This window comes from Aethina tumida, chromosome 2 (genome assembly GCF_024364675.1).
Source record: "Aethina tumida isolate Nest 87 chromosome 2, icAetTumi1.1, whole genome shotgun sequence".
Classification (NCBI taxonomy): domain Eukaryota; kingdom Metazoa; phylum Arthropoda; class Insecta; order Coleoptera; family Nitidulidae; genus Aethina; species Aethina tumida.
In genome coordinates this window covers 33,433,875-33,461,591 of record NC_065436.1, presented here as the reverse complement: position 1 = coordinate 33,461,591, position 27,717 = coordinate 33,433,875, and the positions used below count along the sequence as shown (strand labels likewise).

Below are 27,717 nucleotides of genomic sequence, written 5' to 3'. Positions count from 1 at the left end.
AGGGCTTCTCCACTGTTTCCAGACCAGACATATTTTGGAGTCAATGGAGGATTGTGGTTTTTCGTTAACTAAACTACTCGTGGACGAGATTATTTACGACGAACTACTGTCGATGCAACTACAAGTACGCATTTCTTAATTTTACAACTCGCCATAAAAATAAAACGAATAAACATTACTCAGTTATTGTTGTTTGATAATAATTAAACTTTCAATGCGGGCGTTAGTGGTATTCCAGTGATAGGGGCTCAATCAGGATATAAGCGCATTAACGTGGCGCGCTCAGCCAAAGGAGTCGAAGTTTAGGACATGAATTTGGAAGGAAGAAAGATCGCATCTAGCGACACATCTCTGCTCACGTCTACAGAATACGGTACTCTTAATCTTTAGATTACTTTATGATTTTAACGTCTATTAAAATTTAGAACGCGACGCAAGGTACACCAAGTGGAAGATGGAAAGGTCCTTCGAAAGCCAATAAATACTCCAAAAAACGCCACATGAAATAATTCTCAAACATACTGCTTTTGTAAATATGAAACTTGGTAATTCAAATTTATTATTTTTAATATTCAGTCAATTATTATTATTTAAGATTCAAAGTATTTGTTATTATGACAGTCTTTTTTGTGGATATTACACGTTTAATTAAAGATGTTAATTGGGTTCTAATTCAATCGATTTCTCCTATCTTTTTAATTGAATTGGTTGAATTGATTGAAGATGTTAAATAAAATTTTGTTTAAATGCTCAAAACATTGAAAACCATTTATTACATCCACAATTTTATATGTATAATAGTTACAAATACTTGAAAATTTCTTAAAAATATCTAATATATTACAGTACTGTACTATACACTATGTACCTTATAACTAAAAAAATAAAATGCATTTCCCGAAACTTAAACATAAGCTAATTATAATTAATGAATCGATTATAAACAAAATAAAATTCACAGAGAATAATCGTTTTTTATACTATGTACAGATCACAAAAATGTTTATCACTCTTGTATTTCCCCCTCTTGTGGTTGGACAGTTTTGTTTACCATACACGATCTGGCAACCGACTCGAATAGTCTGAAAATAAAATTAATTTACTGTTAATACAATTAATTGCAGAACAACAAAAATGTAGTAATACCAGTTAATATTAAGCACTTTCTTTCAAAATTTATTTTTTACATCTTAAATCGTTTGCTGAACATTTACCAAATTTCAACAATGTCTCATATGTTTATACCTTGTAATCTTTTCTAAGACAATTACCAGCTCTCCATGCATTGTTAATCTCACTATAAGTTCGAGAAATTAAACATTTATAAAAGCGAAACGTGCGAGAAACTTACTTTTCAATTTCCGGTGCGCAATGGACGAACTCGTGCTCCCAAAAGTGGTAGGTGGGGTTCTTGATAAGTTCGATGAAGGTGATGAGCAAGCCCCACGGATGCGGCCTGTTCACGATCAGCCTTTCGAGCAGCACTCTCGTGATCTGTTCCTGCATCGCTTCGGTGTTCGCTTCCGCGAACAAGTACAGGAGCGTGCACGAGAAGTAATGCGTGTGGCTGTTCGGATACCTCAATTGGTTCGCGATCGCATTCAAGAATAAGTACCTGTAACAAACAACAACTTAATAACTTGCCCGTTGTGTCAAAGTGCCAATTAACGTACCGTCCTTCCGTGTCGAGATCGACAGCGAGATTCTGGAAGATGTCCATGTGTGCGCTGTGCGTGATGGTCGACATGTTGGGCTGGTGGCCTTTGTTCCTTATGTGATTGATGGCCTGAATACCGACGTACAGCACCAGCGCGTTCATCAGCTGGATGTTGTATCGGACGCCAGGTTCGTTAGACACTTGCAGATTGCCTCGCAGCTCCGACAGGAAGGTGACGGGCGCCCTTGCCTTCAGATACGAGTCCAGATCCTTCTTGAATTGGGCGGGAGTGATGAGTAGAGAGATGTTCGTCAGAATACGCGGCGCGTATGTTATCTCAGCTAGCATATCCACCTGGACGTAAAAAACATATTTATGAAAAATGGTGAAAACATAAATGCAACAGAGTATAAGGCAAAGGTTTAACTTACATAGTCATTGTCAGTATGCTCACTTAATATCCGTTTGCCGTCACACTCTAGAGAAGCATACTCGTGGACAAATACTCTCATGTACAGTAGTAAAAATTTATATAAAAATTTGTAATTTTTTATTATCCAACATTATTATTACGGAGATAATTCTTGTTAAAATTATTTAAAGAACAATAAATAAATAAGTTATTCCGAATACGGTGTCTCCGAAAATGAAACTTATATTATTATATGTTCAGTTTGTAGTACAATAAAAGATTAATTCTTTATAGCTAAATTGAGTATTGTGATGTAATTCAACAAACTTTAAAAAAATATAAAAAAAGAGTTTAGTAGATTTCAGTTGATTATTTTAAATATTGTGTATTCTAAACTATTCTAAATACTGTTGTGTAATTAATACAATTTCTTAATGTCTCTTCTTAATATTGTAGTATAAATAATAGTTTTAAACTACATAATATAATATATATATATATATATATATATATATATATATATATATATATATATATATATATATATATATATATATATATATATATATATATATATATATATATATTATATATATAATAATAATAATAATAAAATAGACTAATTCTATTTAGGTAATCTCAATTATGTAGTGTTTAAAAAATAATCTTACAAAGCCAAACTAGTTAATTTCAGATGGTTATTCTAAATATTATAGTGAAACAAATGAAAAATTCTCTAAAAATATTATTTATCAGTAGTTATTCTGTAATTAGTTATAATTGTAATAAAACTATTTAAACAAATGTTCAAAAAAAGAAACATTAATTTCAGTTAAGTCTTAATACTGTTATATAATAGTTTTAAAAAATATGCAAAAAGACATTCAATTCTATTTAATTATCTTAACACTTACAGTAGTAGCAGTAGTAGCTACAGAAACAATTTAAAAAATTCTAAAAAGTTCGTAGGCTGACACATAAATGGCGCTACTAGTATTAAATCCACTGATTTTGATTTTCAGTTAGCCCCAACCTTCAAAAGACACGTGTATAAATTTGACAGCTGTCGTACTATTACAGCAACTTTTGTTGAAGTTAGTGAAGCATTCCTTGAGAAGTGGTTTTCTATGTATAAACGAGGCGAAATGAGCACGGAGGACGATGCAAGCAGTGAACACCTCAAGCTGTTACCGAGGAAAACTTCAAAAAAGTCGACAAAATAATTTCGGATAACAGTAAAGTGAAGTTGATTGAAATAGCTAAGACCCTAAATATATGAAAGGAACGGGTTGGACATCATATTGTGAAGTATATTTTGGTATGCGAAAGATATGTTCAAAGTGGGTTCCGCTCACAATCGACCAAAAACAACAGCGAATTGATGATTCTGAGCAGTGGATGAAACGTGGCTCAATCATTTCATACAGGTGTCCAATTTTTCGCCGATGAAGAGGTAACTGAAGCCTATTTTGAGGCTAAAGACTATATTGAATAATAAAATCAAATTCTATAAAAAAAAAGATTTTTGTCTATGCTAATCTACGAATTTTTCAGCCCAACTCTGTTACAGTTAGCTATTCTGAATACTGAGTGTAAATTATATTAATTTAAACAAATTCACAAAAAAATGACATACATAATTTTAATTAGCTATTCTGAATGTTGTAGTATTAAAAATGAGAGACATTAATTCTATATATTATAATAGCTAATCTGAATAATGTAGTATAATAAAAATTACACGTTAATCAGTTAGCTATATTGAATAATACTGTAATGTAATACATTATTTAGTTATTACGAATGTTGTATTTTAATAAAAACAAACAAATAATTAAAATTTAAATCAATGATTTCATTTAATAAACTTCTGGATAATCCTTTAATTAACACGATTTCTATTATATGTTTCATTCCAATATTCATCCTCAAAATTAGTTATTACTTGTATTGTTATTAAATAAAATAAAATTGAAAAATTAATGGTATCTAATATTTTATAACATAAAACAGTTTATAATCTTTCTAACTTATTTGTATTATCCCATGTTATATTATTCATAAAAAGGTAAATTATTTTTTTATGAGTATAATTATTTTTTGGCTGATCTTAATTAACGTGTTTAAATCTATCAAAATGTCGAATAATCGAAAATTACAAGTCTCAATTTTTTACTCTTATACAAGCGAATTTTCGTCTACAAGTATACAAGGTGTCTAAATAAAGGGCCAAAATTCAGGGGGTTATTCTCACTGGGTTATTTCAATTATTTTTTGTCCTTATATGATGTTTGAAAAACCGCTTTATCACATAAAGACGAATTTTTCAACAAAATTCATTAGACTACAAAAACTGTAAATAAACAGCGTGTCCTAAATACAGGACAAGAATTCACTGAATCACTTTAAAGAGTTTTTGTCCCTTGCTTTTATTAAACCGCTCTCCCATAGATAAAGTCGATAATGTTTTTTTAACAAAATTTATTAAAAATTACAAAAACTGTAAATAAATAGTGTAAACTAATGTCTTCTAAAACTGGGCTATTTCAGTAATAGTTACATGAGTGCTAATCATGTATTCTTTGGCAAATGCAAATTACATAAACAACTCACCTTAAGGTTGGGTGTGAAAGGATCTGGTAAGCGCATGTTACGCGGGAACGCCGACAAAATCAGATTCCTCATCTGGATACAGTTGGGCGGTATCACGTCGCAAAAACCGTAATGGTAGTCGCATAGGAATTCGGGGAAGTCGTGCAGCAGCACCAGCAGCACCCGTAACGTGCCCTTGTAAAGCATCGTCACCGGCTTGGCCAGTTCGGCGTTCCTCAAGAACGGCGCCAAGTACTTGAAGAGATCGATCAGCAGTTGGGCGTAGAGCGGCCAACATTTTTGTTGCGGCGTCGTGGCCAGCATGCGTCCCATGAACACGCGATTGGACACCAGTTCGAGCCAGGCGTAACAGAAACCTGCGGCCTTCGACGGTCGCAGTATGTGCAACGTGTGACAGTAGGCGGTCAGCACGTGATAGTTTATGGCTTCGAGCACAGGTTCGGGCGTGTTCAGTTCGAGGAAGAGCATCGTGAAGATGCGCTGGTAAGGCAACTGTTGGAATTCGACTGAACGCATTTCGTGATCTTGTAACAGACAACCGGCCACGATGCCTAAAACTTTGTTTAACAGATGGATCTTCGTCGTTGTGTTGTTCGCCTCGCCGGAATGTTTGACGAGGAGCGCCACCAATCTGACGAATGCGTCTAAAGTGTGGTAGCACTTGGGACGCATCAACGCGATGTTGACGCTCTTGTCGGTCAGCGATCGGTACACAGTCTCGACGCACAGCTGTGTCGACAGGCGGAAGAAGCGCGTGATCAGATCGTCCGTCTTGAGTATGCCGTGCACGTTCATCTGGTGGACGAACATGCTGAAGGCCTTCGTTGAGTCGCGTCCCTGATGTTGCGACGTGTATATCGTTATCCAGTCCCTGAGCAGGTAGTCGGTCTTCTCCACCAGACCTGGCGGGTCCTCATAGCTTGGTGCACGCACCTATCACGGCAATCACATAATATTAATTAGTAAAAACAGATTTTAATTTGACGAACCTGCATGATACCGTTGTGAATATGTACAGTGGGTCCGATCGGCGTTCGTTCGCCGAAGAAATTGGGCTCGTGCGACTGTCTCAAGATGTCGATCATGTTCGTCAGTCCTTCCGGCGGCTGTCGTGCGTGCGAATTGATTTTCGCCAGCATGTCGATGGTGTTGCACAGATCCGCGTCGACTATGTATTGATTCGTTCGGTCGTCGATCAGATACATTTGGACCAGTTGCATAGCGAACGTGACGGCGATGTAGTTGAGACCGTTCTCCATGCAGTTGGCCAGTGCCATGTCGTATTGGTTGATGTTGACCAGACCGGATTTGAGGAGGGTGTCGAAGGCGTCGATGTTGTAACGTAACTCCTCGCGACATTCGGTCAGGCAACGTGTGACGACCTTGTTCGTCCATTGTTGGCCAAAGACACGCGGATCTTGCAATGATTTCAAGATGCGGACGATAATCTCTTTGAATTTGATCACCACCAGATCGGTGTCGTTCATCGTGGGCGTGAGACCTTCTTGCAGGCACTCCACGGACTGGAAAACCAAAAAAATTGCACATTCTCTATATTTTTCAAATGTTTAGGCAAAATCTCAATCAAATCAATTGATCAGTTAAATTTCACTTAATTGAACAAACTCACTATTGATTAAAAATAGTTTTGTACGAACAAAGTTAGTCATAAAAGTTACAAATATTTAAAAAAATATTTATTATACAAAGATTAATAACCTTCATAACTAATAATGGGGACAAAATATATTAGATTAATAAATACTTCATTGATTTAAAGTTAAAAGTTTTTGTTTAGAAACCACATAATTTCATTTATTTTATTGGTTATGAGAAGGAAACAAATTATTATCAGGATCTCAACAATATGTGTTTATTATCAACAATTTAATTTGTTTTACTGATTCTGAAACTTACTATGAAAACAAAAAATATTATCTTAATGTCAACAAAGATCGGTACAGCATTAATGGAATTTGTTCATCCTTCAATTAATATAATTAAACTTTCAACACTTTGACAACTTGGCTCATGATAATAATTAAAGAGTTCAACTAGTCGCAAATGAGCACATTTTTAAACAAAAAAGTATTTCTAGTAACTTAATATTGTATGAGAACTCTTATTAAAAATGGACTACCAAAGCCTACAGAATATTAAGAGTATACCTCAGTATGGAGATGACTTAGTTAAGTTTCAAAAATAACTTAATTAAATAAAATTGTTGATAATAAAGGATAATATCCTTTGCTCCCATTTAGTATTTAATAAAAATAATGAAATTAAATGTTTAAACAAATACTTTTATCACTTTAATATTTTTAACTCGCAATGATTTATAAATACTACAACTAGACACAAATGAAATCAATTTTATAGCAAGAGGTATATTAAACTTAATATTGTATGAAAACTCATTAAAGATGGACTACCAAAGCCTACAGAAAATTAAGAAGAGTATACCTCAGTACGGAGGTGACTTAATTAAACTTTAAAAATAATTGACATCTTGATAATGTCCTTTGTTTTCTTCTAGTATTTAATAAAAATAATTAAATTAAATGTTTCTTAAACAAATACTTTAACATTATACTCTATATAGAATGACAACTCTTGTTAAAAATGGGCTACCAAAGCCCACAGATGATTAAGAAGAGTATTAGTATGACTGGCTCTTGATAACACTATTCTTCTTAAAGAATCCTTTACCTTCTGCACGATATTGGCTGGTGGCGTCTCTCTGCTGCGAATCGAATGCATGAGGTAATCCCGCTGCATCGTCAAACAGTTCGCTATCAACTGATACTGGGCCTGCGCACCGATCGCCTGTATGAACTGCTCCAGTTCCAGTGCGAGCTTCTCATACAACACTCCGAGCTCGTCGTTGTGGACGGAGGCCTGGGCCAATTGGAACGGCGTCGACGGATGCGGCTGCTGTGGCTGTGGCTGCGGTTGTTGCTGCGCATCGATCGGCGTCGTCTGTTTCGTCGACATCAGTATGGTGTCGCGTTCGTTCGGCAAGAAGCCGGGAATGTTGCGGGCGAATTCCTCGTAGACGGCCATCTGGGCGGCCGAAATGCCGCCGACTTTCAGTCGTATCGGCTCGGGCATGCGCTCGGCGTGAAACGACAACACGCCCGGGTCGCAGTAACGCCTACAAGGTGCACGTTAATTAACGATACAGAATAATAGAATTGTATTTAATATATTTCCTAATATTTATATTAAATATCAAAAACTAAAGAGATTTACAAAGATTCTAATAGTTGACATATTGAATTAAATAGAAATATAATGCATGCTACGAAACAACAATCCTGCATGTTTGGGAATCACATGATAATATCCAATGATATAAACTCTTTGGTGTTGAGTATTTTACACACACTAATTAATTGAAAAATTTATTGTCCAAATTATTAATATTTTTCTGGCAAAACATTGCAATTTTTATGTTTTTATGTCGCACATACAACCTATACAGTACGAAGTGTTTAATCCGTCTGAATTTTGTGAGAGACATCATATATGACAGATGATTCAGACGGATCAAACACTTTCCGTATTATAAAGTTCGTAAACTTTGTTTATAAGTTGGTAGTACTGGAATTATCCAATAACTTACTAAGAAGTTCCAAGTAAATGGCTAAAAGTGGGTTCGACCAATTTATTAATTTCTGTATAACACGACTATAAATTGATGTCTATAAAACAGCTATTAGAAAATACGCAAAGTGTGGTAAGACAATCAAAATGAAAACCTCCTAGAACAACACTGACTATATAAACGAAGTAAAAAGATAAAAAATTCATTTATTTGTCTTTATTACCTTCCCTCTTGTCGGGCCTGTTTCCTCATTTCATACTCGTTGATCAATCGTTTGTCAATCTCTGGAATAGCCTTCTCCACCGCTGTTTTCTGTACGAAAGCACATGCCAACTCCATGTTCTCGTTGGCGATGACGGTGGCGGCATGATCGATCATTTCCTTCTGTTGGACGGTGGGTGTGCCCAAGTTTGCCAACAGGGCGGTTTTCAGGTGCGTATTGATGGCGGTCAGCAGCTGGTCGCGGCAGGTAATCATGGCCATGCCGGCTGTGAGGTTCCGCACCATGTAATGGGCGGCCATACGCATTCGGTTCTCGTCACCGTCAAGGGCGAAGTCTTTCCTAATGACTTGCTCGCACGTTTGCAGGGCGATTTTGATCGATCTGTCGACCACAGGTGCTATCCATTCCTGGACGGCACGTTCGATAGACGTCTTCACCAGCGGCTTAAGCTGCGGATGATTCTGGAACAGCATAATGGAGGGACTGACGATCGTGTGCGATTGGAAGGCGACCATTCCAACGATCTGGATGTCGCTGTACGAGAAACGAGGATCTGGCGGGCCGGCCATCGACGATGTGGGCGTCGTGCTGTTGTTCTGGACCACCGGCGAACCGGCCGTCTGGTTGGGCATTATGTTCGACAGTTCGGGATCGTTGAGATTGCCGGGTTGTACGTTAACTGCCATCGTAGTGGCGTTCGTCTCCTTCTTGGTCGGCGGGGACAGTTGATACTCAATCTTGCGTATGCGTTCGGGATCCTTCAGGTACATCGTTGGCTTCAATTGTGATACGTCTATATCTAGGTTTTTGCACAAAACTTCAATTTCAAATTTTAGCGTCAGTTTTAAGTCTTGTTCGTGCCACAGCTCGGCCAGAACGTTCATGATGGCCATCGTCCACGGGTTGGGCGGTTTGAAGACCTTACTTTTTGAACACGATTCTAAAACCTTGGCAACAAAGGGTACCACATACAACAGTTCCTGTTGTCCTTTGTGGTAGGCCTCGACTAGCAGGGCTTTCAGATCGATGTCGATTTGCAATATAGGTTTGTTGCGGCCCAGGGTCAACATACCCAGCCAGTGTCCCAGATTTTTTAACAAAGACCTGTCGGAAAAATTGGCGATTTCTTTGTCGGATCGTAACAGTACTTTGATGTTTCTGAATGTTTCCCGCGTGACCATCCTCATGATCTCCGAAACGGCCAACGTGTCCAAGAAATTCGAATACAACACGTGAAAGTTAAATTCGATCGATGCCCGTTTCATGACCAGATATTGCGAGAGCCACGCGTAGTACTCCTCCGTTATCAGATCCCTAAGTTCGTCGCATTTGTTCTTCAAATTCAACTGACTCAAATTATTGAATATAAACGCAGTCTTGTCTTGAATGACTTCGGGCGGTGCCACCAATTTTTCCTCCTTTTCCGTCGCCACTAGAAGAGTGTCGATGTTCGTTGCATTGGCTATCGATGGTCTGCTGCCCATCGATTGGCTGGACGCCGTCGTCGTGCTCGTTTTGCTGTTCGAAATCGCAGCTATTGATGAATTTGATTTGTACACTTGAGTGACGGGCGTGGTGGGTGGCGCCAGCATTGCCGCCAAGTTGGCGGGTAGAACCTGACCTTGTGGTTTGTTCGGCGGTTCCATGCTTTGCAAGCCGTACTCGACGTACTCCTGCAGGTGTTGTGGGAAATCACTGAAATGTGGTATGGCACGCACATGTTCGCAATACTTGTGGTACTCTTTCAGTCTGCTCTTGAAACGGTCCAACGCCGCGATGCCGAAGTAGTACATTTTGGAGCCTTCCGGCTTCTTAAGTGCCTCCAGGACGAAGCGTAGGGCTAGGCCTAGAGCAATGTAGGATGTCACTATGCCTCGTTCGATTATGCCGCCGAATAGCTGGGCAGTTATGTGCAGTTCTTTATCGGGATATTGGGGGAAAAACTTGTATTCTTCGAATAAGTTGCGCAGCATGCAGTTAAAAACCTGGAAACGGACAATTTACTACTTGGGAAACTAAAATTTTACGGTTTTCTTATATTTGAACAAACAGAACTAGGTTCAATTTGAAAAAACAACATGAAGAAAGCAACACAAGCAGCAATAACTTTGTGACTGGTAACACCATTAGAAAAACCGTCTTTCAAATAATAATTGTCTCCAGGGACAACAAAAATAAAAAGTTCCAGAAGTGTTGCCATTACTAAATTTATAAACCACGGACATAAAAATATAGACAACGTATACAGCTTACTTCTTTCTCACGTTGTTTGTGCGAGTCTTGGAACTGCCTAAGCATGTCCAACACTTCGTCTATGGACAAAATGGGATTGGGCGGATGGTTGTAGATCCGCTGGAAGTAGCCGTTCGCCTCGTCCTCGATCTCCTTCGAAACGTTCGGCGACACCTCCGGGAACAGGTTGTAGTCGGGCAGTCGTGTCTTGTCGATCGTCGGATTCGGCATGCGTCCCATGTTGTTCATCTGGTTCACGCCGAGCACTATGGACGAACTGGTGCCGCCGACCGGACCCTGATGACCCATCGGCATCATCGGGAACGGACTGTTGGACGGGCCGGCGTTCAGGATGCGGGACGGCGAGCCCGGCGACGACACCAGCTGGCCCAGACCGGCCTGGATGCTGAACGCAGAACTGGCCGGTCCTGAAACGTGGCTGTTTGTGTTAATCGTTCTTTCCATATTCGTCGAATGGTTGAACTCAACCGTACAGACATTGCCTGCAATAGTTTTTTTATCGGAAATCGTCGATGTAAAAAAATAAACCTTTTGTAATTAGAGGCCAATTTGTAAAGTCTATATCTGGCAACATCTTTTTCGACTTATTTCGAAAATGAATTCGATTTTATGTCATTATGACTATTTAACATAACATAACCTATTTGAAAAAATGTCAAGAACATAATAGTAAAAGATTATAAGTTTAAAAAACATTATTTCATTAAGTCTACTAATTTTAACATTTAAATATAACAAAATTTTTAGAATATTGACTTAAAAATTATGAGATAAATCTATTAAATAACTCAATTATTATTATTATTTAATTTGTAGTTAAATTATATTTACCAATTTTGATAATAAAACTAAAATGAAATAAATTAAAATTCCAAAAAAAGAATAATATTTTAAAAAAATTGACTTAATATTAAGTGTCAAAGAAAATAATTTTAACATATCTTCTACTATACTAATATGAACAGATTATTTGAATATATTTTATCCTTTTTAATAATTATGAGACTGCGAATAATTCTTTATTATAGCTTATTATTTAGTAAATAAAAATAATTGTCAATATTAAGGTGTCAAAGAAAATAATTTTAATAAATCCTCTGCTGTTCTTGTGTATTCTCTTTTCATAATTATTTATTTCTTCAATAGTAGCTATGAAAATATGATATGGATAAATTATTTTAATAGCAATATTTTATATATTCTTTAATAAAAATAGACCTTTGAATAATTTTTCATCAGTCATTATTTTAATAAATAAAAAAAATGGCCAATATTAAGGTGTCAAAGATTATAATTTTAATAAACCGTCTGTTGTACTTGCATATTCTCTTTTTAAAATTATTAATTTCTTCAATATTAACAATAAAAATATGGAATTTTAATTTTAAGCTCTTCAATAATTATGAGCTTACAAATAATTTCTCATTATAGACATTATTATCTTAGTAAATAAAAAAAAAAACATTAATGTATCAAAAAAAATATTTTCACAATTCTCTGCTGTACTTGTATAATCACTTCAAAATTATTTATTTCTACAATATTGACATAAAATATGGAAATAGTATTTTAATACTCTTTTGTATTCTTTTATAATTATAACATGCGGATAATTATTCTACTTAAATCAATTTGGGTAAATAAAATAAGTAATTCCTATCTTAAAAGATTCGTAAATCCATTGTTTAAATGAAAAGGTTGAGGCTTTCGTGACTATTGTTTTTTACCTTAGTGAAATTTGAGTATTCACTATCAGTATAAACATGAAACGAAATATTTAAACAATGACTAATAGTTGTTCGGGTTTATTAGTCGACGTTTGTTGGAATTATTTCCTAACGTCTCACTAGCACGAGTGACTAGCATCTTCAGAGGTCTAATTTGATTCGTGATTGTTTGTCATCTGATTGTCAACTAAATGACAACTTGGACAATTGTTGTTCTAAAACGGCAAACTAATAAAACGAAATTTCTAGAACGTTGTCCAAGTTGTCATTTAGTTGTCAATAAGATGTCAAAGTGACACGAATCAAACCAGACCTCTGAAGATGCTAGCCACTCGTGCTAGCGAAACGTTAGGAAATAATTCCAACAAACGTCGACCAATAAACCCGAACAACTATAGTCATTGTTTAATGTTTCGTTTCATATTTATACTGATAGTGAATACTCAAATTTCACTAAGGTAAGAAACAATGGATTATTTTAAAACAATTATACTGTTTAAATAATAACAGATACCTATAGTCATGTTCTTCAAAGAAATGATAAAAATTGATAAAACTAAATCACATTACTATATGGTAAATTAAGAAATTAAATTTTATTCAAGTGTTCTATCCAGTTTCTTCTAAATCTATAAAATAAAATAAAAAAAAATGAAGTGGTAACCAAGGAAACGATTAAATAATCAAATATTAAAAGTAGTTCGGAAAATAAAAAAAAAATAAGTGAAACAACCTGAAAATAAAAAATGATTCACCTCAGTTTTGACTACGGAATAATCAGGTATTTAAAATAGAACTTAGTGATGTAAAAATAGATCTAAACAATTGTATTCAATTGTGACTTGTCACATCCAATTTCTTTTACAATCTGTTTATTCCACCTGTCAAACAGATTGTCAATATCCAAGGAAGTGAAAGCAAGTCGACAAACTCACCAGTCAAGTTGAGGCCGGCTAAGTTTGTTGCGAGTCCCGGAATCGCATCGACCGCCGTGTGATTGTAGAGCTGACCCGTCGCGAAGACGGACGGATTCATCGCCCCCTCAACGCCGCGACCTCTGAGTATCGCCGCCGGCTGCTGTGCCTGCTGCTGCTGCTGTTGTTGCTGCTGCTGCTGCCTCTGTTTGAGTATCATGCTGGCGTTGTTCACGGTGGCCACGATGTGATCCTGACATTCGGGCCCGACCGACTGGATCGCGCTCTGCAGACAGACTATCATCGTCGTTAGTGTTTCGGTGGGGAGTGCCGCGTTCTTCATGCTCAGTTCGTCCGATTTGGTGACCTGTTGTATCCGCCGATGCAGGAACTTGATGCACGCTAGTACGAACGGTTCGCCGTGCTCGCGTATCTTGTCGCTGAGCCATTTCTCCAGTTTGAGATACTCGCGTCGCGATGCCAGACAGGCCAGGTCGATGATGAACGGATAGGATTGGGCGTTTTGCGCGTTAAGAAGCATGGAGAGAGCTTTAAGGTCTTGAGCTACGTCTAAGATGCGGGATAGTCTGGTCTGATCGCACTCGCCTCTGGAGTACCATTCGGCCATGGCATGCATTATAATGGGTTTGATGTTGAGGTTTTGGGTGTGCCAGACGTTGTGCAGGATTATGGCCGAATTAGGGTGATTGCCCAAGAAAATAGGTATAAGGTTGGTGAATAGTTCCTGCCTTAAAAGTGTGACTGGACCTGAGATTTGTAGGAGGGCCAGTACTAAAACATCTGGACAATTATTTAATGGAAATTTGAACAGTTCTTGGACGTGATTATAGAGGCCGACTTCCGACATGTGAAGGAGTAACTCGATGAGGTTTAGTGACCGCCAGTTGGCCAAATCTTTGCTGTCTTGTTCAGGGGGAGTTTTTAAAACTTCTACTGATACTGATACACAAGGATATTCAGAAAAACAGAATATGTCAGGATTCTTGAGGATGGAATGGATCAGACTAAACTGACCATCTACATTGACCCACCTTTTGTAAAACTGATCAATGGGGAAGGTTTCTGGATGGAAACCCATTGATTGTATACCTTGTCTAATGGCATTAATGAGAAGAGCCAATCCAGGCCTATCTTTGATGAGGAAATCAGGATGATCAAGTTCAGCGGCCACACTGTTCCATTGAATGTTTTGTACAACTTCTTTTAGAGCTTGTATAAATACTTCAATGTTCCATGAGACTCTCTCTGAATTTTTATTGAAGGCGTCATCAAGGCCACTGTGTGTTCTGCACATAACTGATAGAACCCTGGCTACAACACCTGGGGTGATATCTCTGCCCCCAAGTTTGATTAAATGATTTCGACATTCTTCCACTGACGCGGTAAATGTGTAACCAATTTCACCAATTACATCAGCAAGTGATGTTTCTAACATACCCCCGGATAGACCGGGGCCTTCCGATGACATTTCTGGAGCAATTTCACACTGTTCTGGGTACACTAATGGTGATAGCACTACGGGAACTAGTTCTTTAGGGAAATCCTTTTGCAAGGTGCTTAAAAAACTGGTGTGGATGTTATTAGTAAGTCCTACTTCTTTGGGAGCTTTAAGTACAGCAGATAAGATGAGATGGAGAACTTCTGGTGTTGTTTCGTGAAGTCCTCCCTCGTGCTGACGGCTGCTCCCTTCAGTGTCAATATAGGATTGAACAAGAGCAGGTACACAAGCTCTCAAATGGTTTTGGGCAAGATTTGCGACCTCGGGGTTGGAAGAGTGGCGCAAAGCAAGGGCAAATACAACTTCCTGGACAGCTGAGAGGCGAAGGCACTTGCTCAACTGAACAAAGAAATGGGGTCCAAATTTCAAAGTCTGGAAAATAATTTGAATTGTCATTATGCCAAGCATGACAGCTTATGTCACAGTGACAACTTACCTTGTGGGTAACTAGTCGATTGTCTGTGAGGTAACAAACAGATGTTAACAGTGATGGTTTGTTCAGTAAGTTGGCAAACTGATTCAGCAGGACCTGACTTTGGATTGATGGTACTGAATTCTTGTTTGCAGACTCAGAAAAGTCCACGGATGAAAACAGACATTGGAGCAAGTGACGGTCCGCCTCCAGACCATGCAAACTGACTAACTGTTACAAAAAAAACAAAAATCAGACGCCGCTCGACTCCGCGCAATACTACAAAAACGTTGCTGAACACGGGCCATGTTCATTGATGGTTTTCGTGACATTTTTACATCAAAAACCAACAAAAAAAACAATAATCAAAACACCTTTGTTCATCGTTAACAACTCGGTCGGTAATGAAGGCCGCCGAAATGCTTGCGACGAACATGGCGGATGATCTAATTTGTCAATGGGCTTTATGGGCAATCATACGACACGTCGATCATCGAATTCGATCGCATGCACATAACTCACCTTCGTTAGGTCCGCTACTACTTGTTTATGATTCTTTTTAGTGAGCGACTCAACTAAATAACTTATTTGTGACAAAGTAAAGGACAACGAGTCTAGGTTCATAGTTCCATGAACACGGCCTCGAAAGCTTCAAATACGTTTGAAGCTTTCTTACGTATGCACGGTGCTTTAATCCACTGAGTCTTATTTGTTTTTAGAAAATAACTAAATTTCAAATGGTCCAAGACCATCATCGAGTCTTTCAATGAACTTTCTCCACTTTAATTTACCACAATCATCGTAGATACTCAATCACGCAACACACAACACATGCACAAAATAAAACATGGATCGGCCAATGCGCATGTTTCGAAACCAATTCTTCGACTCATGTCACCGACGATGTATAATGTGGCCGTATTGTTCACTGCAAATTTTGATGCTTCATTTAAATTATTAACTGATCGAAATTGACAAAATGTGTCATTAGAAAATGACTTTCAATGGCACCAACCGAATGAGCAATGATTAAACGGTTAATATCTCAAATTTATTTTTCAGTTTGTTGAATTTTTCGTTGCCAACCATTAAAATAAAAAGAAACTGGTTTGAAATAACTTTTTATTTAATTAACTATTCCATTTACTCCATAAAATTGACAGCTTTACGTTCAATTTAATTGGGATCTACAAAAATTTTGAAAAATTTCGACACCCCGCTTAAAACTAAAAACACACCAATTTACGCACAGATTGTATCCATAAGCGGACATGAAAAAGTTACAAAAACGGAACTTAAAAAATTGATAAAAAAATCCAACTAAGTAAAATCACCGCAAATGTTTCGAACATTGAACAGTTTAAAGTGCATGCGAAAATTTTGAAAAATCACTGACCTTCTCAATTCGCAAATTTTACTACCCCTCATGGCGGACAGATGTCACCGTGTGCGAATTTTCAAATTACTAAATAAAAACTGTTAAAAGACGTCATAAATTTGAAGTTCGGTTTCGTACGCTTTTATTAGTGTGACAGTCGACGATGTATTCACCCCGTAGTGCCTTCAATCGTTCCCTGTCTTCGCCCGATTTGTCATGCCTGAACGATAAGATTGAAGGAGGGGGGTCGGTTTTGCGGCGAGTCCAAATTGTTGAACAGCACTTCACTGGTAATTTTCAACCAATTTCATACCGACAAATCAGCTGTGAGCAAATTTATGGTGAGTGACACCATTATATCGGCAAAGTAGCCTTAACCTAATTCATAATCATAATAATTATAACGTATTTTAGATCCAAAAAATTGTGCCCTTGCGTTACCACGAAGCGGTGGTCTACAGACGGATTTTGTATCCACCCCTAACATATATCCTTCAATAGATACCATAAATTTAAATGTAAAACCTGAATGGCCTCAAATTGAGGATATTACACCTATGGATATTGATGAACAATTAACTCCATGTCAAACAAAACAGGACATGCAAGAAATAAACGTCGGCGAACACCGAAAAAGGCGCATAAAAAATCTAAGAACCAATGAAACTATTGACCTAACTGATACATCAATGGATGAAATGAATCCAGATGGTGTAAATGCAACTGTAATAAATAAAAATGTTGACCAACCACGTAAAAGGATAATTAAAAATTTAAGAACGAATGAAGTTCAAACAATTGGAACAAGTGATACAGAGATAGAGAACAGAACAGTCTTGACAACCATACAGCCACAGAAAAAACAGTCAATATTTAGTTTTGTCACTAAACTTATTGTTCTAGTTGGGATTGTAGGTCTTATTATAGTAGTGTTGCAATCATTTTTCATTTTCGAAGACCATGACAAACAACTGGCACAAATAAAGTTGAATTTAACTGACCAAGTTATAGGGCAAAACATTGCCATTAAAGCAATAATTCAGAGTTTGGAAACTAGAAACAATCGACCTAAAAATATAAAAAATTTAAAAATTATTGGTTTAATTGGAACCTCAGGAGTGGGCAAGACATTTATTGCTAATATTTTAAAGGCAAATTTTAAAGCTCCCCTGATCCATGACATGGTTGGGCATGACTTGGGTAAGGTACATAAGGAAAAGACTATTGTTAAAGCAATACTTCCCAGTGCTTGTAATTTGGTTGTGATTGATGATCTAATTCATGAAGATTCAGAAGCCATGTTCTCATTTGTGGATAGTTTACCCAAGGACTGTTGCATAACAGTTTTAATCATTTACAACATTCATACAACTGACAATGATTTGAATTATTCTGTAAATTATAAAGCTATTGATGTAATTCGAAAGGATTTTGATGAATCTAAAACAGATCATGAACTCGTTGTTTTAAATGAGTTTGATGATAGTATTGCTGAAGAGTATTTACAAAACATTTTGAAAGCTAAGGGTGTTCCTAAAAATATGTTTAAAGTAATAATTGGTCAGATACTAAAAGTGCATAATGTAAAAGCACATGGACTGAAAGGCTTGCATTCAAAAGTTTTAACTTTTATTGAAAGCCTGAATAAATTTTAGCTGGACTGAATAAAGTGTGTTATTTTATACTGTTTTTTTTAAATCTGATAATAGCAAATGTTATTTATACTGTTTGTACTTTGACTAAATAAATTATGTTTATATTAAGTGTATATTTTTCATCCTTTATTTCAACTTATGTTAAAACTTATTTAAACATTCGCTTAAATTTTCAAATATTTATGAAAATAAAAGAATATTTTAAAATTATATATTAGCGTAATTATTTGTTAGTTTTAGAACAGTTGGCATAAAATTCTAAAGTAAAAGCATTTTAAAATTAAATATATTCAAATAAATTATTTTTATAATGATGAATATTCAAAGTCATTCTGAAATTTATCATATACATGTATATGAGTAAACATTTGTATATTAAAAAAATGAATAATATTAACAACATACCAATTTGATAATTTCATTTTTTAAAACTTTGAATGACCTGCATTAGAAATGTTATCAGCCATATTGCATATTAATAAGATTTAATAAACAAGGAACTTGATTTGTTTGTTATTTTCCAAGCTGAACGGACTTTTAGTAAGAGTGTGTGATGAATTCAACAATGCCTCTAAAATTTTTGATAGGGGAGAAACTGCATACAGGTATAAAACTGCCTTAAAATATAATAGTGTCGATACAAACATATTTCAGTTACTCCTGATGATGTCACACCAGAAACAACCCTTAATGCATATTTAAGGGAAAAGGTGCAATTGATGGGAACAAAAAGGATGTGTTTGGAAGGTGGATGCGGATGTTGCGTTGTTGCCGTTGAACATGTCGATCCTGTTACCAAAACTAATAAAATATTTGCTGTAAACTCTGTGAGTTTTAAATTTTTACATATATATTGATCATTAATTATTGCTGTTAGGATTATCACAAATTTCGTAATCCATCCAAGGTTATTAGATTCATAAAATATATTTTATTTAAGTGTTTGGTATCCATTTTCTCATGTCAAAACTGGAAAATTCATACGATTGAAGGAATTGGTAACCCCATACAAGGCTATCATCGACTCCAAAAAGCTCTCGCTGAAGGAAATGGCAGTCAATGTGGCTTTTGTTCAGGTGGTATGGTAATGAATATGTTTGCGTTAACTAAAAATGGACCTGTGTCTGCTGAAACTATTGAAAATTCCTTTGGAGGTAGGTTATGCCAACTAATATCTTATCAGGTTTGGCTATTCCATTTTTAGGTAATATTTGTAGATGTACAGGTTATCGTCCAATTATTGATAGCTTCAGAAAATTTGCAACAACCAATATTGAGGACATAGAAGACTTTAAGCTATGTCCTACTGATGAGTGTCAGAAACTATGCACAACACCTTGTCACAAATCTAAACCAACAACACTTTATGATCATCAAAAATCAAAGTGGATGAAGGTCTATAACTTTAACGATCTATTAGAAACGATTAGTGAAACAGCAGATACTTACCGACTGGTTGCAGGAAATACTGCACGAGGTACACAACAAAATTAATAAAACCTAAAAATATTTAATGACAATTGTAGGAGTTTATAAACATGATCCTCTTCCAAAGACCTACATTGATGTTACTAGCGTATTAGAGCTCATCAGTTGGAAACTAGTGGACAATACACTAATCCTGGGAGGAAATATATCATTGAATGAGACAATACGTATTTTTCAAAACGTATCCAAGCAGAATTCAAAACTGCTGTATTTGGGCAAACTTGCAGATCACATAGATCTCATCGCAAACGTACCTGTCCGAAATGTAAGAAATTGTTTTGACTAAAATTAATGATAACTGAATATGTGTTATTATAGATTGGAACTATTGCCGGAAATTTGATGTTGAAACATATTCACCAAGAATTTCCCTCTGATATTTTTTTAATATTGGAAACCGTTGCCGCCACTCTTGTAATAGGTTCATAATAAAAACAATAATGTTAAACAACTATTAATTGTGTAATTTTAGTGGATTCTCATGAAAATGAGACCAGGGTAACACCAGAGCATTTTCTTAAAATTAACATGAATAAAAAGTTGATAAAACACATAATTTTTAGTGGAACTGATGACCAACACGTCTATACCAGTTATAAAGTATCACGTCAATATTTTTTCCTTTTATTATTTTGTCCAATCGTTATAACAATTCTAGATAATGCCCAGAGCTCAGAACGTCCATGCAGTGGTAAACGCCGGATTTTTCTTCAAATTAAAACATGGTGTGGTTTCTAAATCAACCATTGTTTATGGTGGAATTAATTCTGAATTTGTGCATGCACGTGAAACAGAAAAATATTTGATTAACAAAAGTTTATTTGACAATCAAGTTCTGCAAGGTGTCTATGGTCAATTAGAGAACGAACTCAAGCCCGATTATGTTTTACCTGATGACACTCCTCAGTTCAGAAAAAATCTGGCCATTGCATTGTTTTATAAGGTACGAAATATTATGCTTAAGATTTGGAATTAGTTATGTTTATTTTTAGTTTGTTTTGAGTATTGCACCTTCTGATAAACTATCGGATCGAAATAGGTCTGGTGGAACTCTTTTACAAAGGCCTCTATCTTCTGGGGTGCAAGATTACTCTTCAAATAAAAAACTGTACCCGCTAAGTGAACCTTTAGTCAAACTCGAGGCTTTAGCTCAAACTTCAGGTAATTAAAAGAACTATTATTTTTTTTAATTTGAATTTTATTTGTGTTATAAGGTCAAGCTGAGTATATAGAGGATATGCCAGATCGTCCTGGACAACTGTTCGTACAGTTTGTAAAAGCAAGAGCGCCCCCCAGCTCCATGATTAAAAAGATCGATCCATCTGCAGCTTTGGTAATTTACGCCAGTTTTTAATTGCATATTTTTACAACAGGTGTGCTTCAGAAATTGCCTGGTGTCGTGACGTTTTACGATCACAACGACATCCCAGGAGAGAACAACTGGACACCGAAAATAATGGGGCCGATCGTTCAAGTAAAAGAGGAGCTATTTTGCAGTGGGAAAGTTCAGTATTTTGACCAAGCGGTCGGGATAATTGTGGCCAAATCACAGGAGATAGCGAACGAAGCCGCCGATTTGGTCGTTGTTACTTATACGGCCACTGGTCAAAAGCCTTTGCTGAACGTACGTGATGTTCTTAACGCACCTCAAGATGTTCAGAATGAAAGAATTAAAGTTGTGACCACACATAATGCTAAAAGAAAAGGTTACTCGACTAATTTTTGAAAGATTTAATCAAAATTAACGATTAGCTCTGTAGGAAACGACGTGAAAAAGGTGGTAAAAGGGGAGTTCTTTATTGACATGCAATATCACTTTCATATGGAGGTGCAGTGCTGCAGTGTAGTACCGGTTGAAGACGGACTTAATGTCTATTCAGCTACCCAATGGATGGACTCAATTCAAATAGGAATTGCTAACGTTTTGGGAATATCTCAAACAAAGTACTACGAAATAACCAAACTTGAACAAACTACATAATAATAATTTTTAGAGTTAACATGCAGGTGCGTCGTTTGGGCGGATCATTCGGAGGTAAGTTACTACGGAACGGATTAGTATCGGTAGCAGCTGCATTGGCCGCCGCCAAGCAAAACAAACCTGTTAAGTTTCGGCTGGACTTGGAAAGAAACATGTCGATTATTGGGAAGAGGTTGCCACTTTACGTGAAATACGAAGTTGGAGTGGACAACGCAGGAGTTATTCAATACATGGACTCCCAATTGTATTCTGATAATGGATCCAGCGAAAATGAAGCTGTGGACCCGTTGATAGTCAATATGTTTCCGAGTGGCTACATTTCCGACACTTGGAATTTCAAGACGCACACCGTCAAGACTGATACTTCATCTAATTGTTCGGCTAGAGCTCCCGGTACTGCTGAAGGTTTAGCAGCCATCGAAGCTATTATGGAACACGTAGCCACCGAACTGGGGATGGACCCCTATCAGTTGAAATTCAATAATTTTAATAAAGACAAACACAAACTGCTGGTAGAGTTTTCAAGTGAAATGGAATCTCTGGCGAATGTTACTAAAAGGAAGCAAGATGCGGCTAAATTCAATAAGGTACTATTTAACTTCAAAAATGTTCTAGTTAATTGACTGTATTTTAGGAGAACCGTTGGAAAAAACGGGGCATTTCAGTTGTCCCAATGGTGTGGCCTTATGACGTTCACAGTAATTTTGCGGTGATCGTGTCCATTTTCCACTCTGATGGGAGTGTTGCAATCGCCCATGGTGGTATTGAAATGGGACAAGGGATTAACACTAAGGTAGCCCAAGTATGTGCTTACAAACTGGGCATTCCAATCGAATTGGTGTCTGTTAAGCCCTCTAACACGTTGGCAAATCCCAATAGCTTCGCATCTGGTGGAAGTAACACCACCGAATCAGTTTGTTGGGTAAGTTTATAATTATTAGATTGAATCACTACAACATTCAGTTTATTTAAGGCCTTGTTGAAGTGTTGTGATATACTGCTAGACCGTATGAAACCAATTAAAGACAAAATGATCAACCCAACGTGGGTTCAACTGGTTAATAAATGTCATGATGAATATGTTTTTTTAAGCGCCAATTCCATGTAAATTTCACTTTGTAAACTATTATGTAACAAATAATAATAGTCTATTTCATCAGGTATCGTGCAGAACCACCACAAATCGTAAACTATCCAATTTATGCGATAGCAACCACAGAAGTCGAGGTGGACATTTTAACAGGTCAAATGCAAATAACTGACGTAGATATTATAGAAGATGTAGGTGACAGTATGAACCCCCTTATTGATATGGGGCAACTTGAAGGGGCTTTCGTTATGGGATTAGGTTATCACACAAAAGAAAAAATTATACTCAGTCCACAAGGTGAAGTTTTAACGAACAGAACATGGAACTATTATCCACCGGGAATGAAGGACATTCCCGTTAATTTCAGAATAAAATTTCCGTCGAATAATCCAAATAAAGTCGGCGTTTTGCACTCTAAAGCCATCGCTGAACCACCGTTATGTTTGTCCGTATCTGTGGCACTGGCAATAAGGAATGCAGTGGCATCGGCCAGATTAGATGCGGACAGTTCCGTAGACAAATGGTTTAAATTTGGTAGAGAGTGTTTTTTTTAATATAATAAATAAACTAATTAATTTTGTTTGCAGATGGATGCACAAATATTGAACAAACATTTTTGGAAAGTTTAAATGTTCCAAAGGATTATATACTTTAGATCTGTGTACAGCAGTAAATTAATTTGTTACTCGATAAATAAAAAAAACAGTCGAATTGTAAAACTCATATATTTTAAATAATTCCAAAACAACATAATTTACGTTAAAAATTTACATACATATATTTTACATATCACAATATTTAAATAATGAAAAATATGATAAATTTTTAGAAACGTTAACAATATTCTTATTTATTAACTTGAATGTATTTACTAGTTAATACAAAAATGATAACTTTTACTAAAAACATATCACAAAATTGGGTTAGTAATTTGATTTTCATGTAATATACAAGAAACACCTTTAAGTAAGATAATATGCAGGAACTGGTATTTATGCCTATTATTTTTTCTATAATGCCATATTGAAAACTGTGTGGCTTGAGCATTTATAAAAGAGAAATACAACAATTAGTTTTATGACTAGAATTAAAATTATTTAAATGTTAATTTTATTTAAAAGCAAGTCTGTTGAATTTTAAAATGTTAAAATCGGATTTTTAATAATTTGTACTATACAAACAGTTACTTTTAGAGCCTAATATTGCAATAAAGTTCAATTTTAAACCTAAACAGACATATATTCCCCATCCTTATATTTCTTTCTGTGTAGGGAACCTTTGAACCTGTTGATACATTTGAAAAATATTCCTTCTAAATCTGTCAGTGACATTGGGTTTTTTTTATTGTATAAATTCATATATATTCCTATTACTACTATCAATCCAGACCATAAATACCTATAAACAATATATCAGACAATCAGACAATAAAAGATTTAAATAACAACTTACTGTAATGTAAAAGGTTTGTTAAAAAACAAAAATGACATGGAGATTGTCACAGCTTTCCTGCAGGTGGTTACTGTTATGGCTGTAAAAGCCCCTGTTGTCCTCACCAAAGTTAAAACTATTTGTATACCTAAATAGCCAGTCAGGGAAAACAAAAATGTATACCCATAAGTTTTTCTGGGATTCTAAAATGTACTAATTAAAAACTTGTCTGTTAAAACTAACAAATAAAACCTACAGTTGCATAAAATTGTATACCATCAATAAATTCTCCAGAAAGGATCATAACTGTAAAAATAAAAAGGAACCCAAAGAAATATGAATAGAGGACAACCTCAGCATTTGATGCACCATAATTCTTCATTGACTTTTCCTGAACATTACCTATAATTGCATCACACAGCAGTGCTAGTGAAATCATTATTATTCCCTTAGTAGTAAAGTTTGGTTGCACTTGTGAATCAGCTAAAAACCACACAAAAACTCATGCTGTTAATTGCAAGTTAAAAAGCATACACACCCAATATAAACAATGTTAGACCAACACACATTAAAAGAGCGGCAATAAAATCCAACGGACCATACCGTTTTTGTTGGATTAAAATACCCCCAATCAGTACTGGAATTAGCTTACAGCACTTGAAGATGACCTGTGTTGGGTAGTTTAAGTAGCCTAAAGAGGCGTTCGACAAACCCATTGTGCCTAATGTTAAAAGGGCTAAAAGAAAATACGTTTTTATCGGTATCCTAAAATTATTGTGTTAATAAAAGTTGTCGTTTGTGTAAGATACAGTGGTATTACTTTCTGGAAGTAAGACTCCGAATTCGAGTCTCAATGAACCCGAAAACGCTGTACAAAGCAAACTGCAGACATGTCAGGAACCATCCGTACGGCTGGAAACCGTCAATGGTGAAAATCAACTCCTGCATGTACCCATAAAGTAAGAAAAACATAAAAACGGCCGCAGTGCATATGAAAAACTGATTGGTTTGGCCAGTGTTCGTTATGTCCAGGCATAAGATGGTTATTTTAGGTTTTTCCGGTTCGGGATCTAGGTCCAGGTTCTTTTTAGAGTACATTTTAATTTAGTCGGAATAAAATATTCGCGTTATTGTAAGTTAACCTAAAATTTTGACATTAGCTGACGTCCCCATGTTTTGACGTGACAGGTGTGTAAACATGAATTCGTTGCATTTCAAATGAGTGGAACATTTTATTGAACGTATTTTATTTGAACAATTATGATTTGTGTTTTAATTGCGTTTTTGAGTCAACTATGTTAAAATTGACCTCAAAAACTTTCGAATTAAATATATGCAGGGGTGCCAACCTAAATGTTGTTGCAAATTGTTATTATCAATAAAATCTTTGCTGTATAACAACACATTTAAAATATACCTTATTTATAAAACTGTAGTAACCCAGACATTTTAGCAACAATATTTATTGTATTTTTTGAAATGCCACGTTTAAAAACATAAAATTTGTCTCAATATAACTGTATATTACATGTCATTCAAATAATTTTATTTGAGAATAATTAGAAGTAATGTTAAAATTACCTTTTTAAGTTTGTGTCCAAAACAGATCGAAATGTTTGAATAAAATATATTCAGAGTTGCCAACCTAAATATTGTTGTTAATGTTTTAAACTTTTAATATATAACCACAAAATAATCATTTGTTTTTATATATAATTAACTCACAACTATTTGGGAGTGTATTTACTTAAATACTAACTCAAATAGTGGTTTAAAATTAATGCAAAAAAAGCATTTAATGAACAGTGCGTTTAAATTTTAATGGGCTATAATTGTTATAGTAAGCAATTAGTATTGCATAAACAAATATTGGATAAATTGAAAGCGTTTAGTTTAATAAATATTTAATATTTGCGACATAGTAAATAATCAAGGTCAAACAGCAGCGGGTTCAACGCCATCTGCATAGCAAAATGTAAACAAAAATAGTAATGGCCGCTGAATTTTGGCAGTGTTCTTCGTGGTATAGATAAGTTTGCATAAAACTTAATTCTACCAAACATATAATTATGATAATTTTAGTTCGGTGAGAGTGACTTTAATTCTAGTGGTAAAGTGTGTTATTATGTATTGTACGGTTGACAAAAGTCATTGTAGTGAAGGTACCAGCACACAACCTAAAAATATGAAGGATGGTAAGTGTAGACTTTTTCTTGTTGGGCCACTATTTATACATGAAAAAAATTCTGCACGGACAACCGGAGAAAAGTGGAAGAACAGTTTGGAATTTTCAAGTCAAACTTCGCTCGTTCAGCACTGGTACCGGTGTGTTTTTAAGTCGCCGAGTTTGTGAGAAAGTTTCATGAACAATAACAAAAACAATGCAGTGAAACGGAGTGTAATTCCTCCAGTTTTACTTCTAACATTACAAATACACTCGTAACTCTCATGCGTTTTATTTGTGTTTTATTCATTAAAAAAAATCTAGCTAAGACAAAACAAACAAGAGTTTTTCAAATAAAAAAAGAGAGATACCTGATACTGTGGCTAATCTCGTAGATAAATCTGCCCACACAAAACCACCAAATTAGTTTTCATAACAAAGAATTTATCTGTAAATGGTTCGTGTATAATTATTCCGCTCTTCCAATATGTAGATACACTTTCGTAATGGTTTTGGGCATAGATCCCACGCGTGTTCTGTGCTTATTTATTGGGTTGCAATTTTAATACAACTTATGTATTTTTATCGAGTTTATAAATACACAGTTCGATAAAACCAGTTCTCCAAAGTCAATGGACAAAAATTCAAAAATAAACACTTCAGGACTCTAGTTTTCTTAATGTTTGTGATGTAATATCACATTTTTAATTCGATATGGACGTTAATAATACTCGTTAACAACCTTGCATAATTAATTACTGTGTTTTATAAATTCCTAATTAATGTTTTCGTTAGTCACGTTTGTGTTTTGTGGCTAATTGATTAACGAGTCCAATAAGGCATAAATAAAACTATTTTTAATACCGAATAGTAGTATTAAAATAATTTGGCAGCTGGATAAAAATGAACTGTGAAACTGTGAATTTAATTCTATTACAATCCGCTTTTTATATAGTCGAACAAATTGCAAACCAGTTTCTAAAAAGTCAATGAACAAATAGCACGTAATGTGGAAAACAAACACACGACGTGTGCATGGAAAAACTGAATTTGCTTTGATTGCATGTGTGACGTAATTTCATATTTATAATTACGTCTGCGAATTAATAATTCTACGATTCATTTGCATTTTAAACTTGTATTTATTAGACGACGTCCGAGGATTGTTTGCTACTTATGGTGCAAACAATTCA

General features: G+C 35.7%; 5 protein-coding genes across 11 annotated transcripts in view; 3 read left to right on the top strand and 2 right to left on the bottom strand.

Moving 5' to 3' along the window:
- Positions 1 to 747: 747 nt before the first annotated feature.
- LOC109599944 (CCR4-NOT transcription complex subunit 1) lies at positions 748 to 16,341 on the bottom strand. Its single transcript, XM_020016001.2, has 11 exons — positions 15,860 to 16,341; positions 15,362 to 15,568; positions 13,428 to 15,297; positions 10,766 to 11,172; positions 8,513 to 10,497; positions 7,392 to 7,836; positions 5,672 to 6,205; positions 4,683 to 5,615; positions 1,674 to 2,011; positions 1,352 to 1,615; positions 748 to 1,082 (listed from the first exon to the last, which is right to left on the bottom strand). Exons 1-11 carry the CDS (start codon positions 15,959 to 15,961, stop codon positions 1,007 to 1,009), a joined length of 7,161 nt encoding a protein of 2,386 aa, XP_019871560.2. The 5' UTR covers positions 15,962 to 16,341; the 3' UTR covers positions 748 to 1,006.
- Positions 16,342 to 16,596: 255 nt separating this feature from the next.
- On the top strand, positions 16,597 to 18,483 carry LOC126264610 (uncharacterized). Its single transcript, XM_049963130.1, has 2 exons — positions 16,597 to 17,056; positions 17,130 to 18,483. The coding sequence occupies exons 1-2, from the start codon at positions 16,879 to 16,881 to the stop codon at positions 18,368 to 18,370; spliced, it is 1,419 nt and encodes a 472-aa protein (XP_049819087.1). The 5' UTR covers positions 16,597 to 16,878; the 3' UTR covers positions 18,371 to 18,483.
- Positions 18,484 to 18,900: 417 nt separating this feature from the next.
- Positions 18,901 to 23,739, top strand: LOC109599933 (xanthine dehydrogenase-like). 3 transcript variants are annotated; one of them, XM_049963089.1, is made up of 17 exons: positions 18,901 to 18,975; positions 19,025 to 19,197; positions 19,311 to 19,524; positions 19,575 to 19,847; positions 19,897 to 20,123; positions 20,177 to 20,279; positions 20,331 to 20,458; positions 20,517 to 20,801; positions 20,851 to 21,019; positions 21,073 to 21,191; positions 21,243 to 21,564; positions 21,619 to 21,802; positions 21,853 to 22,426; positions 22,474 to 22,761; positions 22,813 to 22,943; positions 23,000 to 23,463; positions 23,517 to 23,739. In XM_049963089.1, exons 1-17 carry the CDS (start codon positions 18,924 to 18,926, stop codon positions 23,582 to 23,584), a joined length of 3,774 nt encoding a protein of 1,257 aa, XP_049819046.1. In that variant the 5' UTR covers positions 18,901 to 18,923; the 3' UTR covers positions 23,585 to 23,739. The 3 variants fall into 3 exon arrangements, with proteins under 3 accessions (XP_049819046.1, XP_049819047.1, XP_049819048.1); XM_049963090.1 differs by lacking the exon at positions 23,517 to 23,739 and having other exon boundaries at positions 22,987 to 23,249; XM_049963091.1 differs by lacking the exons at positions 18,901 to 18,975; positions 19,025 to 19,197 and having other exon boundaries at positions 19,399 to 19,524; positions 19,588 to 19,847.
- Positions 23,636 to 25,653, bottom strand: LOC109599937 (adenosine 3'-phospho 5'-phosphosulfate transporter 2). The gene is made up of 5 exons (XM_049963092.1): positions 25,181 to 25,653; positions 24,899 to 25,125; positions 24,617 to 24,843; positions 24,382 to 24,563; positions 23,636 to 24,327 (listed from the first exon to the last, which is right to left on the bottom strand). The coding sequence occupies exons 1-5, from the start codon at positions 25,456 to 25,458 to the stop codon at positions 24,156 to 24,158; spliced, it is 1,086 nt and encodes a 361-aa protein (XP_049819049.1). The 5' UTR covers positions 25,459 to 25,653; the 3' UTR covers positions 23,636 to 24,155.
- Positions 25,654 to 26,353: 700 nt separating this feature from the next.
- The window catches only part of LOC109599945 (cyclin-dependent kinase 14), a 121,084-nt gene continuing 119,720 nt past the window's right edge, over positions 26,354 to 27,717 (top strand). For 3 of the 5 annotated variants that reach the window (XM_049963198.1, XM_049963197.1, XM_049963196.1), the window contains exon 1: positions 26,355 to 26,555. In XM_049963198.1, the coding sequence (XP_049819155.1) occupies positions 26,486 to 26,555 (70 nt within the window). In that variant the 5' untranslated portion in view covers positions 26,355 to 26,485. Of the gene's footprint in view, positions 26,556 to 27,717 lie in introns of all 5 variants that reach the window. The other 2 variants (XM_049963200.1, XM_020016002.2) reach the window with 1 other exon arrangement.

Excerpts from the sequence above, each read along its gene's own strand:
- LOC126264610 (XM_049963130.1), top strand. The coding sequence starts at position 16,879 with ATGTATTCACCCCGTAGTGCCTTCAATCGTTCCCTGTCTTCGCCCGAT. Across the intron at positions 17,057-17,129 it reads CAGCTGTGAGCAAATTTATG|ATCCAAAAAATTGTGCCCTT; the intron begins GTGAGTGACACC and ends AACGTATTTTAG.
- LOC109599933 (XM_049963089.1), top strand. The coding sequence starts at position 18,924 with ATGAATTCAACAATGCCTCTAAAATTTTTGATAGGGGAGAAACTGCAT. Across the intron at positions 20,459-20,516 it reads ACGTCTATACCAGTTATAAA|ATAATGCCCAGAGCTCAGAA; the intron begins GTATCACGTCAA and ends TAACAATTCTAG. Across the intron at positions 21,192-21,242 it reads TCGATCCATCTGCAGCTTTG|AAATTGCCTGGTGTCGTGAC; the intron begins GTAATTTACGCC and ends GGTGTGCTTCAG.
- LOC109599944 (XM_020016001.2), bottom strand. The coding sequence starts at position 15,961 with ATGAACCTAGACTCGTTGTCCTTTACTTTGTCACAAATAAGTTATTTA. Across the intron at positions 15,569-15,859 it reads TAGTAGCGGACCTAACGAAG|TTAGTCAGTTTGCATGGTCT; the intron begins GTGAGTTATGTG and ends TTTTTGTAACAG. Across the intron at positions 2,012-4,682 it reads CTTTCACACCCAACCTTAAG|GTGGATATGCTAGCTGAGAT; the intron begins GTGAGTTGTTTA and ends TTTTACGTCCAG.
- LOC109599937 (XM_049963092.1), bottom strand. The coding sequence starts at position 25,458 with ATGTACTCTAAAAAGAACCTGGACCTAGATCCCGAACCGGAAAAACCT. Across the intron at positions 24,844-24,898 it reads TCTAACATTGTTTATATTGG|CTGATTCACAAGTGCAACCA; the intron begins GTGTGTATGCTT and ends TGTGGTTTTTAG. Across the intron at positions 24,328-24,381 it reads AACAAACCTTTTACATTACA|GTATTTATGGTCTGGATTGA; the intron begins GTAAGTTGTTAT and ends TATTGTTTATAG.